The sequence below is a fragment of the Copadichromis virginalis genome, linkage group LG4, assembly GCF_057382275.1.
Source record: "Copadichromis virginalis isolate Kocher_CV1m ecotype Utaka linkage group LG4, C_Virginalis_male_GT1.1, whole genome shotgun sequence".
NCBI lineage: Eukaryota > Metazoa > Chordata > Actinopteri > Cichliformes > Cichlidae > Copadichromis > Copadichromis virginalis.
The window spans coordinates 4,545,158-4,560,639 of NC_140621.1; the positions used below are offsets into that span (position 1 = coordinate 4,545,158).

At 41.1% G+C, this 15,482-nt stretch overlaps 1 protein-coding gene across 1 annotated transcript in view; it reads right to left on the reverse strand.

Moving 5' to 3' along the window:
* Positions 1 to 1,192: 1,192 nt before the first annotated feature.
* LOC146710624 (carnitine O-palmitoyltransferase 1, liver isoform-like) overlaps positions 1,193 to 15,482 on the reverse strand; it is a 64,734-nt gene continuing 50,444 nt past the window's right edge. Inside the window, exons 14-19 of the mRNA XM_085453216.1 lie at positions 11,752 to 11,916; positions 10,713 to 10,841; positions 10,042 to 10,197; positions 8,068 to 8,181; positions 7,865 to 7,957; positions 1,193 to 3,625 (exon numbers count right to left, since the gene is read on the reverse strand). Of these exons, the coding sequence (XP_085309342.1) occupies positions 3,497 to 3,625; positions 7,865 to 7,957; positions 8,068 to 8,181; positions 10,042 to 10,197; positions 10,713 to 10,841; positions 11,752 to 11,916 (786 nt within the window). The 3' untranslated portion in view covers positions 1,193 to 3,496. The remainder of the gene's footprint in view (positions 3,626 to 7,864; positions 7,958 to 8,067; positions 8,182 to 10,041; positions 10,198 to 10,712; positions 10,842 to 11,751; positions 11,917 to 15,482) is intronic.

Consider the following 15,482-nt stretch of genomic DNA (forward strand, 5'->3'; position numbering starts at 1 on the left):
TAAATTGACTGTAGGGAACAGGATTCATGAAGGGGGCATATATAAAATACATAAACGACCTGTTTTTGAAGTACTGTATCTTTATCACTCTGCCTATTTGTACCCATATTGTCATCAATCCAGTTCTTGTTGATCTGTTAAGTAAGTCAAGTAAGTTTAGAAAACTGTGATGCTGTTGCAATTTTTGCTGCCATCTTGGCTAAACTTCGAGGAAAACACATTTTTAATGTCAATAATGTTTTTTACCTAAATGAAATACAAAAGACGCTTTGCCAAAAACTGATTGCAGTGATAGGAATGTTCTTTGTGAGAGATATGACTGACACATTTTTGAGACTTTAGGGTGAAGTCATTTATAACAGCTTAAATTCCCGCAATTACTTTTTCCACAACACTGGAACCATTTGAAAAGTCACGTATTGCGTTAGAACCCGAATTCTGAACCCTGCTGCCGTAACTCTGAGGCTCTGGCCTCACCATCATCGCCATCACCGTACTTCCCAAAGCGTCAGAAATGGCTTTGTAGCCCTTGGATGACTGATTGTTTCTCATCCTTTTCTTTAGATGTGTTGCTTTTTCTTTTTAGCCTACTTCACTTTGGCAGTGATTTCTTGATGCAACATATCTGGCAAAACTGAACTGAGCTTTCAGTTAAATCAGTTAATTAAATAAATAAGTGCATTTAATCAGTTAATTCGTGATTTAAAAAAACCAAAAAGCATTTCTTTATCTAGAAGGGTAAGCATTTTCCCCATGTATGGCCAGGTATGTTTGGATAAAATTTGTCTACTTTTACAAACCAATTAATCATTTTAAAATCTGCACTTTGCATTTTCTTGAATCATCCTTGAATATTAAAATTTTGACAATCTGAAGTATTCGTGTGACAAACATGCAATGATGCAATGCAAATAAGAATCACAAAGAAGGCAAATACTTCTTTCACAACAGTGAATTCGCTTCCGTTCTTAACTTCAGATCATCTGTAGCAAATATTTAAATCTTTATTCAGCTGGCATGTGACTTTGAGACACAGACACATAAAGACTCGGCTCTAATTATAGAATTTGACCCAGTCGGAAAACTGGAGCACTTCTGGGCTTCTTGTCCAAAGCAGAGCTGGGACTAAGCAATTTGATAAATTCAACACATAATTATGATAACAATACGACATCAGCTACAGACACGCTGGTGCAGACAGTAAATATTTTATTTTACACAACGCATCAGATCCATCTGTGGAAGGTGATCAGAGTCCACAAATGCATACAATGCAGATTTATATGCATTTTAGAAAGAAAACGATGTACTAAGGGGAAAAAACCCAAAACCCAGCAACCAAAGAAAATCATGAAACAACTCGAGCAGTTACAAAAGTGTTACCAGGTTACACACACACGTCAAGAAAAAAAAACAAAAACAAACAAGCATCAAACTTGTTTTTACATCAAACACCTCAAAGCGTTTAAAACCAAGAAAGAAACAGTTAATAATAACAAAAAGACACGTTACAAGGTTTGCTGCAGGAAGTGTACTAATTGGAGAAAAATGCACTGAAAGAGTTTCACTTTGTGAACATGTTTCTTAAACCTGAATACAGAAGAGGCTCTGTGGGAACGATCCACTTTATGTCCCGTGGAAAATTGTAAAATAACAAGTGGGCTGTTAGTACTTCTGTCACTCTGCCCTTAAATGGCAAGCAGCTGGCAGGAACAAATCATGTCTGGCACAAACAGACAACAAATATAACTTTGTATAGTGACATGAATGCAGCGAGACACAGAAACACAGCTGTATTCCCAGCTGTCAACATCTGTAGATCACATGCTGCCATCTTGCCCTTCCCATAACCCCTGTAACAACTGTTACTAAAATACAGAAGTATAGCCACAAATTTATCAAAAGCGACATTCACCTTTTTAATCGCTACGCTAAGCACACGACACAAAGAACATCATTGTTCTGTTCCCTTCTTAAAATGCTGCACTTTTAATAACATCCCTGGATCCCAGACAGAACACAGCCTGAAAGCTCTAACTTGATGTTGTGAGCCATCAGAGACGCCCATTCGGTCATTTCACAGCGTTTTCTCATCACTCTGTCTTGCTTTGCAGTCTGTTTCTGGTGCTCTCAGCACTTCCCCGATAAAGAAAGAACAACAGACGCGAAATCTTCCAGCTGGGCCAAAGACTTCTCATTTAACGTTTGTTCTAGTTACATCGCATTTGATCCAAAAGTTCAAAGCCTCTGGTAAATAACTTGTCTCACGTTGTTTACTCAATGCCAGTTAGTGTCTTCTTAAGCTGTGTTTTGGACAGTGTCTGGACAGTTAAAAGGAATATTTGTCTAACTTTTCTTTGCCGTTTTACTCGAGCTTCTTGGACTGGATGGCCTGTGAATGTGAGGAGAGCCAAATCTCAAGCTTGAAATGATAAGAGACTTTTGAAGCTTGTTGTCTGGAGGTCTGAGTTGTAGTTGGCTTTTCCCCCCCTTTCTTTACACTTTTACCACCTTTATCCAAAAGCACATTTACTGATAATACTTGAACTTGAGGAGATCTTTGAATGCAGGACTCTTACTTGCACTACTATGAGCAGTGTTTTGTAAGTATCAACAAGCCTTAGCAGAGCGTGGCTAAGCACCAGCAAGATAAGTGAAGAAAAAGCCCACACGCTAGCAAACAAACTAAAAACAGCATTTAAAAAAAATAAAACGTGACAATCGTTTTAAAATGCGGCTTTGATTCCCGAAGCTTCCCTAAAACTCGCCCACATATAAAGCGATGTGCTTTGTGGCTGAACAGTCGGTTCTCTCTCCGGTTTTAAAAATTAAACTAAATTGTTAATTATTGATTCAGGCTTATGTACTGCTTTTATCTGGAGAGCGAGTGACCAGGTTTACAGAGACTAGACTTTCACTGGAAACCATCACTCCCAGCTGATAAACCAACCTTTTCTGTGTCCACTGACTTTAACAAAGCCCAACATGCACAGTAACCTCCAACATAATGCTGTAATGAATGGTGTCAGTGCGCTCTTCACTTTTAGTGAGATTAAGGGCGTCTTAATGCTGCCGATTATCAGGGACATTCGTCTCACTTTCTCTGCCTCCAAACATTTCCTCCTCGAGCGATGACATCTGCCCCCATTTTTTCCCAACATAAATACATATTTTGCTGATCACAGATTTTCATATACTGACAGAAAACTTTAAAAAGTTGAATTATTAAAGTTCAGAATACAAGAATGTTTGTGTGTTTAGTGCTGATGCACAAGAGGCTTCCGAACGGATGAGGTACGGGAGCGTCGTGGCTTATCTTTTGTCACTGAGTAGGAGGTTTTAAAAAAAGAACAACAACAGTAGTTATGTTAATCTGTTGGCCTGTGAAAGACTGCTGTAAATGTTTGTTTTGTCTAAAGACCGCAGAAGACAAAATATCTGTATCTCTGAAACAAGCTCTCTGTTGTTTGGCTCCGACTTTCCTTCGCTTTTGTTTTTACTGGAGCTTCTTGGACTGTGGCTGGCCTGTGCCTTTGGATGACAAGGAGGTTTTGGGATCAGCTGAGAGAAGAGCCATGATGTCCTGCATAGCCTTACTTATCTGAACTCCAAACCTGTGAGAGTCCTGGGAAGGAAAAAAAGAAAAAAAGTATTGAGAAGTGAAAGGGAAGTGTAGAAAGCAGACAAACGTGTTATTGGGTACATAAATAAAACCACAGAGAAGGAAGAAAGAACATGGACAGAAGTGAGAAGTCAACCCCTCTTTAGAATGAAGAAGGGATATTTAGCAAGTTTCAAAATAAAAAGAACAAAATGTTTATAGACACTGATCTCATACATTAATTTCAATTTCATTTCAAGGGTCCTTGGGTCCCAGCATTCATGTGGCCCCTTCTTAAAAATCACTAAACCCATTTATACAGTCTTGCCACCAAAACACACATTAAAAGCTCGGGGAAAAGGACACAACGTGTGAGGCATCCGAATGTCCCGAATTCCAGTCTGACTGCACAATGAGTGCATTCTGCAAAACCAGAGGCTCATCTGAGGAACATTTCGGCCAGGGACCGGACTGACTAACAAAAAGTATGTCATGTGAAGGCCACATGATGAAAAACTGAATAGGCCTTAAAAGGTGCACATTAGTCTCAACTCCATGAACTGGAGGGCATAACAGACTGCTTTAAAACAGGACCGAGTTCTCGTTCCAAAACCCAAGTACTGTCAGAAAATGCTTAAATTTTTCTTGCATAAAGTGAATCAGATGAATCTCAACATTCTCAGAAAAAACAGGAACAAATGTTGTCATTGCTTTTTCCTGTCAGAGGTTGTGTTTTCAGGTTGTCTTGTCTTTCTGTCTGAGAAGACTCAGTCCAGACATTATGTCCTTTAATCAAAAAGACTGATTTCCCGATAAGCCCAGGGAAATCAAGGTTTCTCACTGTATCCTCAACCGGCCCTACCGTCACGTTTGCATCATGTAAACTGAGTATTTTAGGGATCCAAACATTTAATACTATTTAATTCTGTTTTATCAAGATTGTGCGCTTATTGTGAAAACTCCCGCAATAAGTTACCACTGTGAGGCTCGGTTCATCGTCGTGTTTTTGCCCCATTCGAAAAATGTTGATGCTTTTTTTTTTTTTTTATTACCAGCAAAACAGAAATATTGTTGATATTTTTTTGACTTTTCAAAGGAAACTTCCCAGGGTTTTATTCTTTTGTGAGTTGGGATTCATTTAAGCTTAGATAAGAGCCTAAGATACATTTTTTTTGTTCCCAAAACCCCCAAAATTTGAAGGTTTCTTAATTTCAGGTAACCCATTTTGAGCCAGAACTAACATTTAGGTCTGATACGAGTTGTGCCTGTGCTGTGCAAAGGAACCAAGTTGTCTACACTGATGATAAATTACAAAAAAAATAAATAAAATACAGCAACTTAGTGTATATGGAGCTAAATTGATGTCCTTAGTTTGCAGACTGTTCCCCTTTTCTCATCATCAGACACATACTTCACTGGAAATCCGATGCGGTTTTCCTCTGAAAAGGCCTTTCATCTTCTAGACTTTTTTTTGTTGCTGACGACGTCATCAAAGCTTGCTGCACACTTGGAATCAACCCACAGTCACATTAAGTGCGGAAAGATTTGGTATTGAGGCTCAGAATTGCGAGGATCACCAGGTAAAAATCAAATGGCTGTTTTTGGCATTTATTCTGAAATTTAAAAAAAAAAAAAAAAAAAAAGATTTTAGATGAATGTGTGTTGACTATGAAGAGCTGATGATTAAAAAGGAAGTGAAAATGAGCGAAAGCGTACATTCTTCCCTTTCGTGGAACAATGGCCATACCCTGTATACATGACATCATAGCCTGTCTTATGAAATGATTCTGTGAAAATTCAGTGACAACTGTCATTTAAAACCACAAACCCATCCCAAACATGAAAAATCCTCCACCGTTTGTGGTCATGCTGATGTGTGATGTTAACCTTAGTCAAAGTGTTTGTTTACTGTGTAAATACAAGGATGAGAGGTGCACAAGTGTCAAGCTGGCTTCAAGCATGACATTTCAACTACACTGAACAAAAATATAAACGCAACACTTTTGTTTTTGCTCCCATTCCCCATGGGATGGACGTAGAGACCTAAAATTCATTCCAGATACACAATATAACCATCCCTCCCAAACAGTGGTCACAAATCAGTCCAAATGTGTGGTAGTGGGCACATCTGCTATATTGAGATAATCCATCCCACCTCACAGGTGTGCCACATCAGGATGCTGATCTGACATGAGTAGTGCACAGGTGTACCTCAGACTGCCCACAACAAAAGGCCACCCTGGAATGTGCAGTTTTGTCTCACAGCAAAATGCCACAGATGCCACAAGCAATGAGGGAGCGTGCTCGTCGCCGTAACAGACTTGTGTGGGCAAATGCTCACATTCGATGGCGTCTGGCACGTTGGAGAGGTGTGCGCTTCACGGATGAATCATGGTTCACATTGTTCAGGGCAGATGGCAGCTGAGAATGTCCCAGTTCTTGCATGGCCAGCATACTCACCGGACATGTCACCCATTGAGCATGTTCGGGATGTGCTTGACCGGCGTATACGACAGCGTGTACCAGTTCCCACGAATATCCAACAACCTCGCACAGCCATTGAAGTGGAGTGGACCAACATTCCACAGGCCACAATTGACAATCTGATAGACTCCATGCGACGATGTGTTGCACTGCATGAGGCAAATGGTGGTCACACCAGATACTGACCGGTTCTGGGTCCCCAGACCCCCAATAGCGCAAAAAATTGCACATTCCAGGGTGGCCTTTTGTTGTGGGCAGTCTGAGGTACACCTGTGCACTACTCATGATGTCAGATCAGCATCCTGATGTGGCACACCTGTGAGGTGGGATGGATTATCTCATTATAGCAGATGTGCCCACTACCACACATTTGGACTGATTTGTGACCACTGTTTGGGAGGGATGGTTATATTGTGTATCTGGAATGAATTTTAGGTCTCTACGTCCATCCCATGGGGAATGGGAGCAGTAACTAAGGTGTTGCGTTTATATTTTTGTTGAGTGTATTTAAAGGATTGGAAGTCTGAAGGAGGCCATGTTTTTAAAAGTTGGATTCGGTTTTGGCACCATTTAGAGCAGCGGTCCCCAACCCCCGGGCCACGGACCGGCCCGTGAGTTGTTTGGCACCGGGCCGCTAGAGTTGAGGCTCGGGTGTGAAATTTATGGTTTTCATCATTAACTCAGTTTCCCTGGGTCTTTTCCTGTGTTGTAGTTTTTATTTTGAAAGAAATATTTATGCGTTACCATGGTGACCAGAAGAGCATCAAAGGGCAGACAGGAGGACGTCACTCTCACTGTTGTTGGCGCATTTCATTTTATTAGCAGCTTGACAGTGCTAATAAAGTTACTCAATCACACAGTTTTGGTCTTGGTCATATAATTTTATTTTGTTGTATCTGCGACACCTTAAAGGCCAGGCCATGAAAATATTGTCTGACATTAAACCGGTCCGTGGTGCAAAAAAGGTTGGGCACCGCTGACTTTGTGAGAACCAACTTCTAACTTGTACTGTAGGGACTTATCCAAAGGTCCATCTGAGCCAAGGAAAACTAAAAACTATTCAGCATAAAACCAACACTTTAGGATTGACAGAGCCAAGATAAACATCCTGGCTTTTTGGGTCTGTATGCTGGGTTCACACAGTAAAACATCTTGTTTACAAATGTGTTACATGGGGTGGGACTACAGCTCAGGAGGTAGAGCAGGTCATCTACTGACTGGAAGGTTGGATCCAAGGGAGGAAATACTTCCAATTTAGTGAAGCACCTAACAGGCCAACACCCAGATCTGTTCAAAAAATTCAAGTTAAGCATGTTTCAGTTCAGAGTATGTTGTCCTGAAATGCACATCTCCATTGGGTTTGAGAAAGCTGACACTGCCATTGAGAAGTCAACAAAAATTTCTGCAATGGCTAACACCAAATGCTAATGCTATGCTACCATAAAAGCACTATAACACCAACAGGATACCATGGCAACCATCTTAACATTTCAGCTTGTGTCTTGTCATCAAAGCATGTTGTCAACATTTTAAATAAATGAGCAGCCACCGTGTCAATGTTTTAAAACGACTTAAACTTAAAGTTTAAATATGTTGTTATCAAGAATTCTACTGGTATTGGACACTGGAATACCAGTACTACCATTCTGGGATTTGCGATCTTCTCTTTCCAAGACTGTGCCAAGTTTAAAAGGCTTGAGAATATTGTCTGGTGTAAATGTGATTTCCTACAACAGTGTGTGATGTCTCTGAACTCCAAGACACGGAGACGTTACTTACAGTCTGACTGCAGGAGTATTTGGAAGACACGTGGAAGTTGACCATATCTTCACCCACGATGATGTATGAAACTCCATAACCATCGTCAGCGACCTGACATGACAGTGAAGACACGAGGTTTCGCGTTAACGCCTCACATACCACCCACCACAAATACATTATCTAGTCTCCTTGTCTTAAAAGATGTAAATGTGCCCACTCACAGGTCCAAAGCCCCCACCAAGCGAGATGAAATCTGGGTGGTTCTTCAGGTCGAACAGATTCATCTGCTGAACTGGAGTCTGACTGGTGGAGAGACGCCAAGGCTCAGACAGAACCTTTAATGAGGGATTGAGTGAGAAAAACATGGGGTGAAGCAGAAGCAGACGTGACCAGCTAGAAGACACCAAATTACACAAAACCTAATTATGATCTTTTGAGTGTCGCTGTGGTTAGCACTGTCGCTGCGGAGCACGAAGGTCCTGAGTTCAATTCCACCATCAGGCCGGGGCCTTTCTGTGTGAGTGCTGAAGATATGCGTAGCCTATTTGAGAGTTTAGAAATGTGTTGGAAGGTAGAATTATTGTAGAGACGCTGCCCTCGATGTAATAAAGGCCTGAGTATGTCACGAATTTAGGAGTAGATTTCTAGGAGCCCCCCCCAGTTTGAACTGAAAGTGAGACAAAGAGAAGTGAATGTTGAGTGGAAATTCCCAGGGGATACCTGGGTGGGAGTCTCAGTGTTTGCAGTTAGTTAACTCTGTTTTGTATGTGCTTTAAAGGAATTTGGTGGGTGAGGACATTACTTTTATGACCCCCAGGAAGTCACAGACACACACATCCACACTCACGTGTGCACACACATACACACAGGTACGCGCATACATTCACTCACATAGACATACGGGTACGCGCGCACACAGGCACTCACGTGCTCGTGCACATAGACAGTGTTACACTGTCGGCTCAAAAGCCGCAACATAAAAAAGGAGATGAATACCAGAGTGTTAGTGAGAAGAGGCTTTATCTTAAAATGGCATAGCAGGTTGGCTCAAATGGCTGGTACCACCGAGGCAAAGACTAGTGAGCTCTCTGGGAAGCTTGCCTCAGGTGTGCTTTTATCCACACCTGACTAGGTGTGGTCAATTAGCACCAGCTGAACACACTGAGCAGATTAGAGGCGGCAGAGGGACGTAACAACAGACACAGTTTGCAGCACACCGTGGGGGTTTTATGATGGGGTCACTCCTACAAAACTGTGTTTCACAGACAAAGGAGTGAAGATTTTGCAGAGGGACGGCCTGGCAAGTCTTCCCTTCTAGAAGATTGCATGCTTAAATGAAGATGAATAAAGATGAATAAAGTTTTTGTGAAAATGACTACTGAGTCCGGTGCCGTCTCTGGATGCCCGAGGAATAAAAGAACCGAGGTGAATGGTTGTCTGTCGCTATGTGTTAGCCCTGCAAAATGTCCAGGGTGTACCCTGCCCCTCACCCTGTGGTAGCTGGAATAGGCTGCAGCCTGGATGGAAGGACAGCTTTGCATTCTTGACTGATTATATACATCGACTCTTTATTGGATCAATATGGATTGCACAAAGGGAGCCAATAGTCATGTATTCATAATATGTTAGATATGCATCTTTAAAGCAGCTGATCAATGACACACTCCATTTTGTTGTTGCGCTCTTAATTGTTTTATGGTTTGTATTAATAAAACTGAGACAGTGTTAAATTTCTACATTTATATGAGCTCTCCAATCCATCAATAAGACTGTAGGGTCACCGGAAATCCTTTTTCTCTTTACTCAAAGCATGTTGTGTGCAGTATAACTGGAAACTAGAGCCTGAGGACATAACGTCATCAGGACAGTGTTCTGATCTGAAAGCTACATCCACACTTGGGCATATATGGGAGCGTTCACTGGCTTTCACTTTCTTCTGTCCACCTGACATCAGAGTCTTTGGTGTTTGTGTCTTGGTGCAAGTTTGTTTTGTCCAACAAGAATGCTGCTAAAGAAGTGCACGTCCATTTAAATCAATGCAATCTGTTTACATATGAAGACAGTCACGACTTTTCAAAGAGCTGAAACTCATTCGCGTTGGTCCCGTTTAACCTGTTTGGACTTTTAAACCAAACAGTGTATGAATATCAGTACATCTAAATGTAGCCATCCTCTGGAAAAGAGCCAAGGCTTACTTCTTTGAGGAAAGGCGACTCCACTCCCAAGTATTTGGAGACTACGTAAAGGCAGAAGAGATGTCTGTCGATTCCTGCTCCAGTCATAGCCATCCGATAAAGGTTCTGGTGCCTCTCAGAAGCCAGTTGGAAAAGGCGTCTGCATTCCTCCTCTGTCTGTCAAAGCAAACAAACTTCTGTCACGACCAGTCCTGTCCGTACTTAGTAGCACTTATGAACTTACTGCTGTGCTATGTGGGTGGATGTGTACACATGTTGCTCCTGCTGGACGATTTAACACATAATTACCAACAGTTTGATCCACACAGCTTACCAGCTGGATTTCTGTAGACCCACTCCAAGTGTTAAAAGGTGTGTGTGTGTGTAATTGCTGGTGAATACAGTGTAGTGCCCTGCAGTGTGTGTTCTACATACACTGCAGGGCACATTAACTTTCATGTTCACTGCTGCATGCAGAGAGGCGCTATGAACGGTATCCTTTCTGCCATTACCCAACTTGTTGACCTTAGGCCTACAGCTGAGGAACTTGAGCAATATTCCAATGTAGTTCTCACTGGTTCACTCAGCTAAGTTTGGACAGGCACCTTGAACACTGGCACTCTGCATTCGTTTTTATTTTTTCAACTTTAAGCTTAAAAAAATGAATAACAAGTATTTTAGTACTTCGGTACCTCTCCACTCTCCAGAGCTGTGATGAAAGCACAGCTCTCGTTGGAGCAGGAGCGCACAGTCTCTGTCCGGCCCTCCCTGAACAGACGGGTCATCGATGCCTCGTAAGTCAGACAAAAGCCACCGCGATCCTGGAAGCAGAAAAGTGAAAGCAGGTGGGGAGAAGTGGTTTGAAGCACTAAAAGCCAAACTGGACATGCTAGCTGATATGTGTGTGCGCTACAGATCTGTTCTGAATGGAGGATTTTTCCACTTTGATAATACAAAAAGAATATTGTGTTTCAATTGAAGAGGGAAAAAAGGGGGCAAAGCTTCCTTTGAAGGCTGGGAGATAACTACTCCAGGGATCAGGAAAGTCAATTTTGATGAAAGTCTACTATTATAAAGAAAATGGTTATTAAGGAGTTACACAGGACTTAAGGAATGAAAAAATCTCCACCTGATAAGCAGATTCATACACCATCAACACAAATATCCATCCTTAATGACAGGTCGTCTCATGGGAACACAGGAAGATTGAAAAGTTGCACAGACTGAATACAGGCCTGCAGTTGTGTTTTCTTGGCTTGTAAAGCCAGAGATTAACAAAACAATTCATATACAGGGTGTGTCGAAAAGAATAATCTGATTTCAGAAGGCAAGATATTTTAAAATATGTATTGTAGGGAGCTGTCTGCTCAGTATGTTATTTGTACAAGCTGAGATGTTGTTGCGTTCTTTGAGTATTGTACATAATAACTGTAAATTAAATAATGGTATATTACTGATAAACAACTGTATTTGTGGAGTTTCTAAATCCAAACGGTGTGCAGGATGCCCACCGTCCTTATTTATTTTTGGTTGATGTTTTTGTTTAATGTTTTACTCCAGTACTGCTACCGGGACTGAATGAATACATCAGTTGTCTTGCGATAGTATTTAAAGGAACAAAATGTCTGTGTGTGCTCGCCACTTCTTTATTTAACTCTAATCCAGTAGGACTGTTAAAGATTCAGCTGCAGGCTCGGTTTGGAAACTGAGAAGTCTTTCACTGTGTGGTACCCTGTAGTATGCCAGTTGTAAGCTGATCTGGATGAAGGCGTCTGGGCTGACTCGGCATTTCTTGATTCGTCCTTTGCCAAACTCTCTGAATGGAAACACGTGACAGTCGACATCATCTGCCAGCGCCTGTGCAACAGCTAGAGAGCTGCTGACCTGAGCCTGAACCTGAAACACAGAGAATCACACTGCAAAATTAGCATTGCGTGACAAGATTTTGAGTGAAAGTCAAAAAGCCCCAGATGTTGTCGTGCAAATCAGTTTACAGCTGCCATACAAGGCAACACCCTTTAAAAGAACGCACACATTTGAGCAAAAACCCAGTACAGTCTGGTTTCTTACCAATTCTGTATAGAAAAATTTTTCTCGAGATTACAGTGGTGAAAAGACCACAGCAGATAAAGGTGGAAGCAGTTTTGTGTTTTGTCCATTTCTAGTGAACGCTAAAGACTGAAGGAGTGAGCAGAGGTCAAACAGAGCCTGTATCCATAACTGTACAAAATGAACAATTTCAAAATTGTTAAGATATTATGAGATGTGTCTGAAAGTTCTCAGTCATCCCGGTCATCGTAGACTTCTGTTTGAAAGAGGCACTTACTCTCTTTCCTCCACTTCTGCCAATGTGCACAAACCTGGACTTCCTTTTATGAGGCCACATATAACATCTGTTATTCCAAAATGTGGGCCTGTTGAAATCGGTGCTGATTTTTTTTCAGTGGTTTACCAAAAATTAATACAATACAGTCACAGAAAGAAAAATAACAGTACTTTGTCAGTTTCAGCCTTGTTTAAGATTAGTGTGACAGATTGAGATGTACAGTGATATCTGCAGAGTCTTTGACATCAGTTGGTCCAATGCTAACTTCCATCTTTGTACATTTTCTTCTGTAGATGAATTACAAGACAAAGCAACGCCTACTTGACTCCACAGTAGGGATGGGTATCGTTTAGGATTTATCCGATACTGGTGCCAAATCGGTACTTTTGAAACGGTGCCGGTGCTCAAACGGTGCTCAAACTGGTGCTTAAAGAATGGAGAACACAAACTTTGTCCAAAAACCTCTCATGTTCAGCTGTTTTTTGTAAAAAGATAACAATGTTAGCCTTTCCTGCAGCTATGGGGCATATATGGTATCACTCTTGGCTGGAAGCAGTGCTTAATCAATGGAAAAAACATAAACTTTGTCCAAAAACCTCTCATGTTTAGCTGTTTTCCACTTTTTCTTTGGTCATTTTAGCCTTTTTGGCCAGGGTGAAGGGAGTATCTGCCATCAAACAAGAGGACAGCCGCATGTAGCTATGATGATGTTTGCTAGTTCACCTTACATGCATTAATGTAATAACGTGGTTAGCCTACTCAACGTAAATTACACACGAACAACATTAAGCTACTCACGCAGAGAAGAACGGCTGCTGCTGCATCATCATTCTCATCATTTCTGCTACACTGGCAGGGCTAGGGGCCAGCACTCTCCTCTTCGGGTTTTTGGGGGATGTTGCTAACTCGATAACTGGCACCACACCCGCAGTAGATGCGCTCGGTGTGAGGTCTGGCAGCAAGCTATCAAATACGGCGCATTTCTTGGCTTTTAAAAAAAACGCTATGCGTCGCCAGGTGTTTCATCAGATTCGAGGTGTTACCTCCTTTGACAGTATCACAGTATCAGCTTAAAGCACTTGTTGCAGGCTGCTGAGTTTGCATATTTTGCTGTGAAGTACAGCCAGACTTTTGACCGCTTCACCTTGGGCATTTTTAATCTGTAGCTCTGCTCTAAAAGAACGTACGTACCTGGACCCGCCTACTATCCTCGGAAACGTAAAATGATTGGCTAGAAGTGTATCACAGCTCAGGAAAAAAAAGCACCGAAATAAAGCACCGAAATGTGCGCTGCTTTTCGGTCTGGTTACTACCGTTTATGTCAGAACCGGTGCCATGACACCGGTGCCCATCCCTACTCCACAGTGTGCCGAGGTCACTCCACTGTAGCTACAGTCCTATTCCTGTCCTCACCGGATGAATTTATATTCCTATTCAGGTGGAACGTGGGTACTAGCTCACAGTGTGAGATGCTCGAGAATATACTCCGGTGTCCCGTTATATTATAGATAGCAAGGAGTTTATTAAACTTCACCGAAACAATCTTCAAACTTCATTATTTTTAGTTAGCACAGACCTTAAACACTTAAAGCTGTAAGCTAATGATATATAAGAGCAGATGCTGCTGGTGCAATAAGCTGTACGTTTTACGTCCAATGGATGATGATCTGATTAGTCGACTAATCGCAAATATAATCGGTGACTAGTCGACTATCAAAATAATGGTTTGTGGCAGCCCTACAGCCCACACCTACAAACAGTCAGACTCCAACCTCCACCATGGCCAAGACCAGAGAGCTGTCTAAGGACACCAGGGATAAGATTGTACACCTGCACAAGCCTATCTCAAACAGGCAGGAGTTTGGTGAGAAGAGATCGACTGTTGGAGCAATTATTAGAAAATGGAATAAAAACAAGACCACTGACTATTTAAAACAATATCAATACCCATTATCTATGACATACTCCTACATGTTTGTGTAATCCATGTAAACATCTGTCATGCCCTTATCTGCTTTACTTCCTGAAAGAAAAAAAGAGAACAAAATGACTCAACAGAATACAGCACTGTCTCCTTAAAAGTAAATACTGCCAGGAGAGAGAGTCACTCTGGCAGAAGTTTATGTTCCAAGTGCTTCTTGTTGATTTTAATGATGTTGAGGCCAGAAGTTGGAGGACCAAGTGAATGTTGGAAAGAATAAGCAGCAGCCTTTACGCTTCTTTCAGAAACCAAGTCTTTCCTCTTTTTACTGACTGTATGTGTTAAGAGAAGGTCACTTTTATATAGAAGCAATTTAAAAAAAAAACAAGAAAAACCATGGCTAAGTACACAGGCCACTTAGAGCTTTTCAGAGTGCTTCACATTAAAAGGTTCATTAACAAACACACGACACACACTCATCTGTGGACGCACAGACATAAACGTTTCCGATATTTTGGTTTACAAGGTTACAAGACTCAGCTCACAGCTAGGGCTGGGCCATATCATACCGTTCACGGTAATACGGTGTAATGTTGGGCAACTAGAGATGGCACGATACCACTTTTTTATGTCCGATACCGATACCGATATCATAAATTTGGATATCTGCCGATACCGATATGAATCCGATATAGTGTTTTTTAATCAACAAAACTGTTTTTTTTAAATATCTTGCTGCATTTTGTATAAGTTCATACTCAAGTTTAAAACAACAACTACACTAAAGCTATTCTGTTATACCTGTATGCAAAAAAAAATATTTCATATTTCAGCAATACTGATCAATCTAATAAACTTAAACCTACACCATCCTCCCTATTCTGGTATTTTAAAGAGTACTTAGCATAAATATTAAGCAACCTAACTAATAGGGTTCCAACTCCCAGCAACAACAAAAATAAATAAATAAAAAATAGGGAACCACCCCTCACGCTCCACCTCATGATGCTTAATCGACGTAATCAACCTTAATTTGATGCAGTGTGAAAAAAAATGCACAGAAATCAATTATTTTTCAAGAAATATTAAATAGATTCAACATCTTTCTTCAACAGAATTGCAGACTGCACAGATGGTACCTTCCCAAAGGAAAAAGTACTATAGCTTACTAGGGTATATATATTAGACTTAATAGTTACTATATACAATAATGGA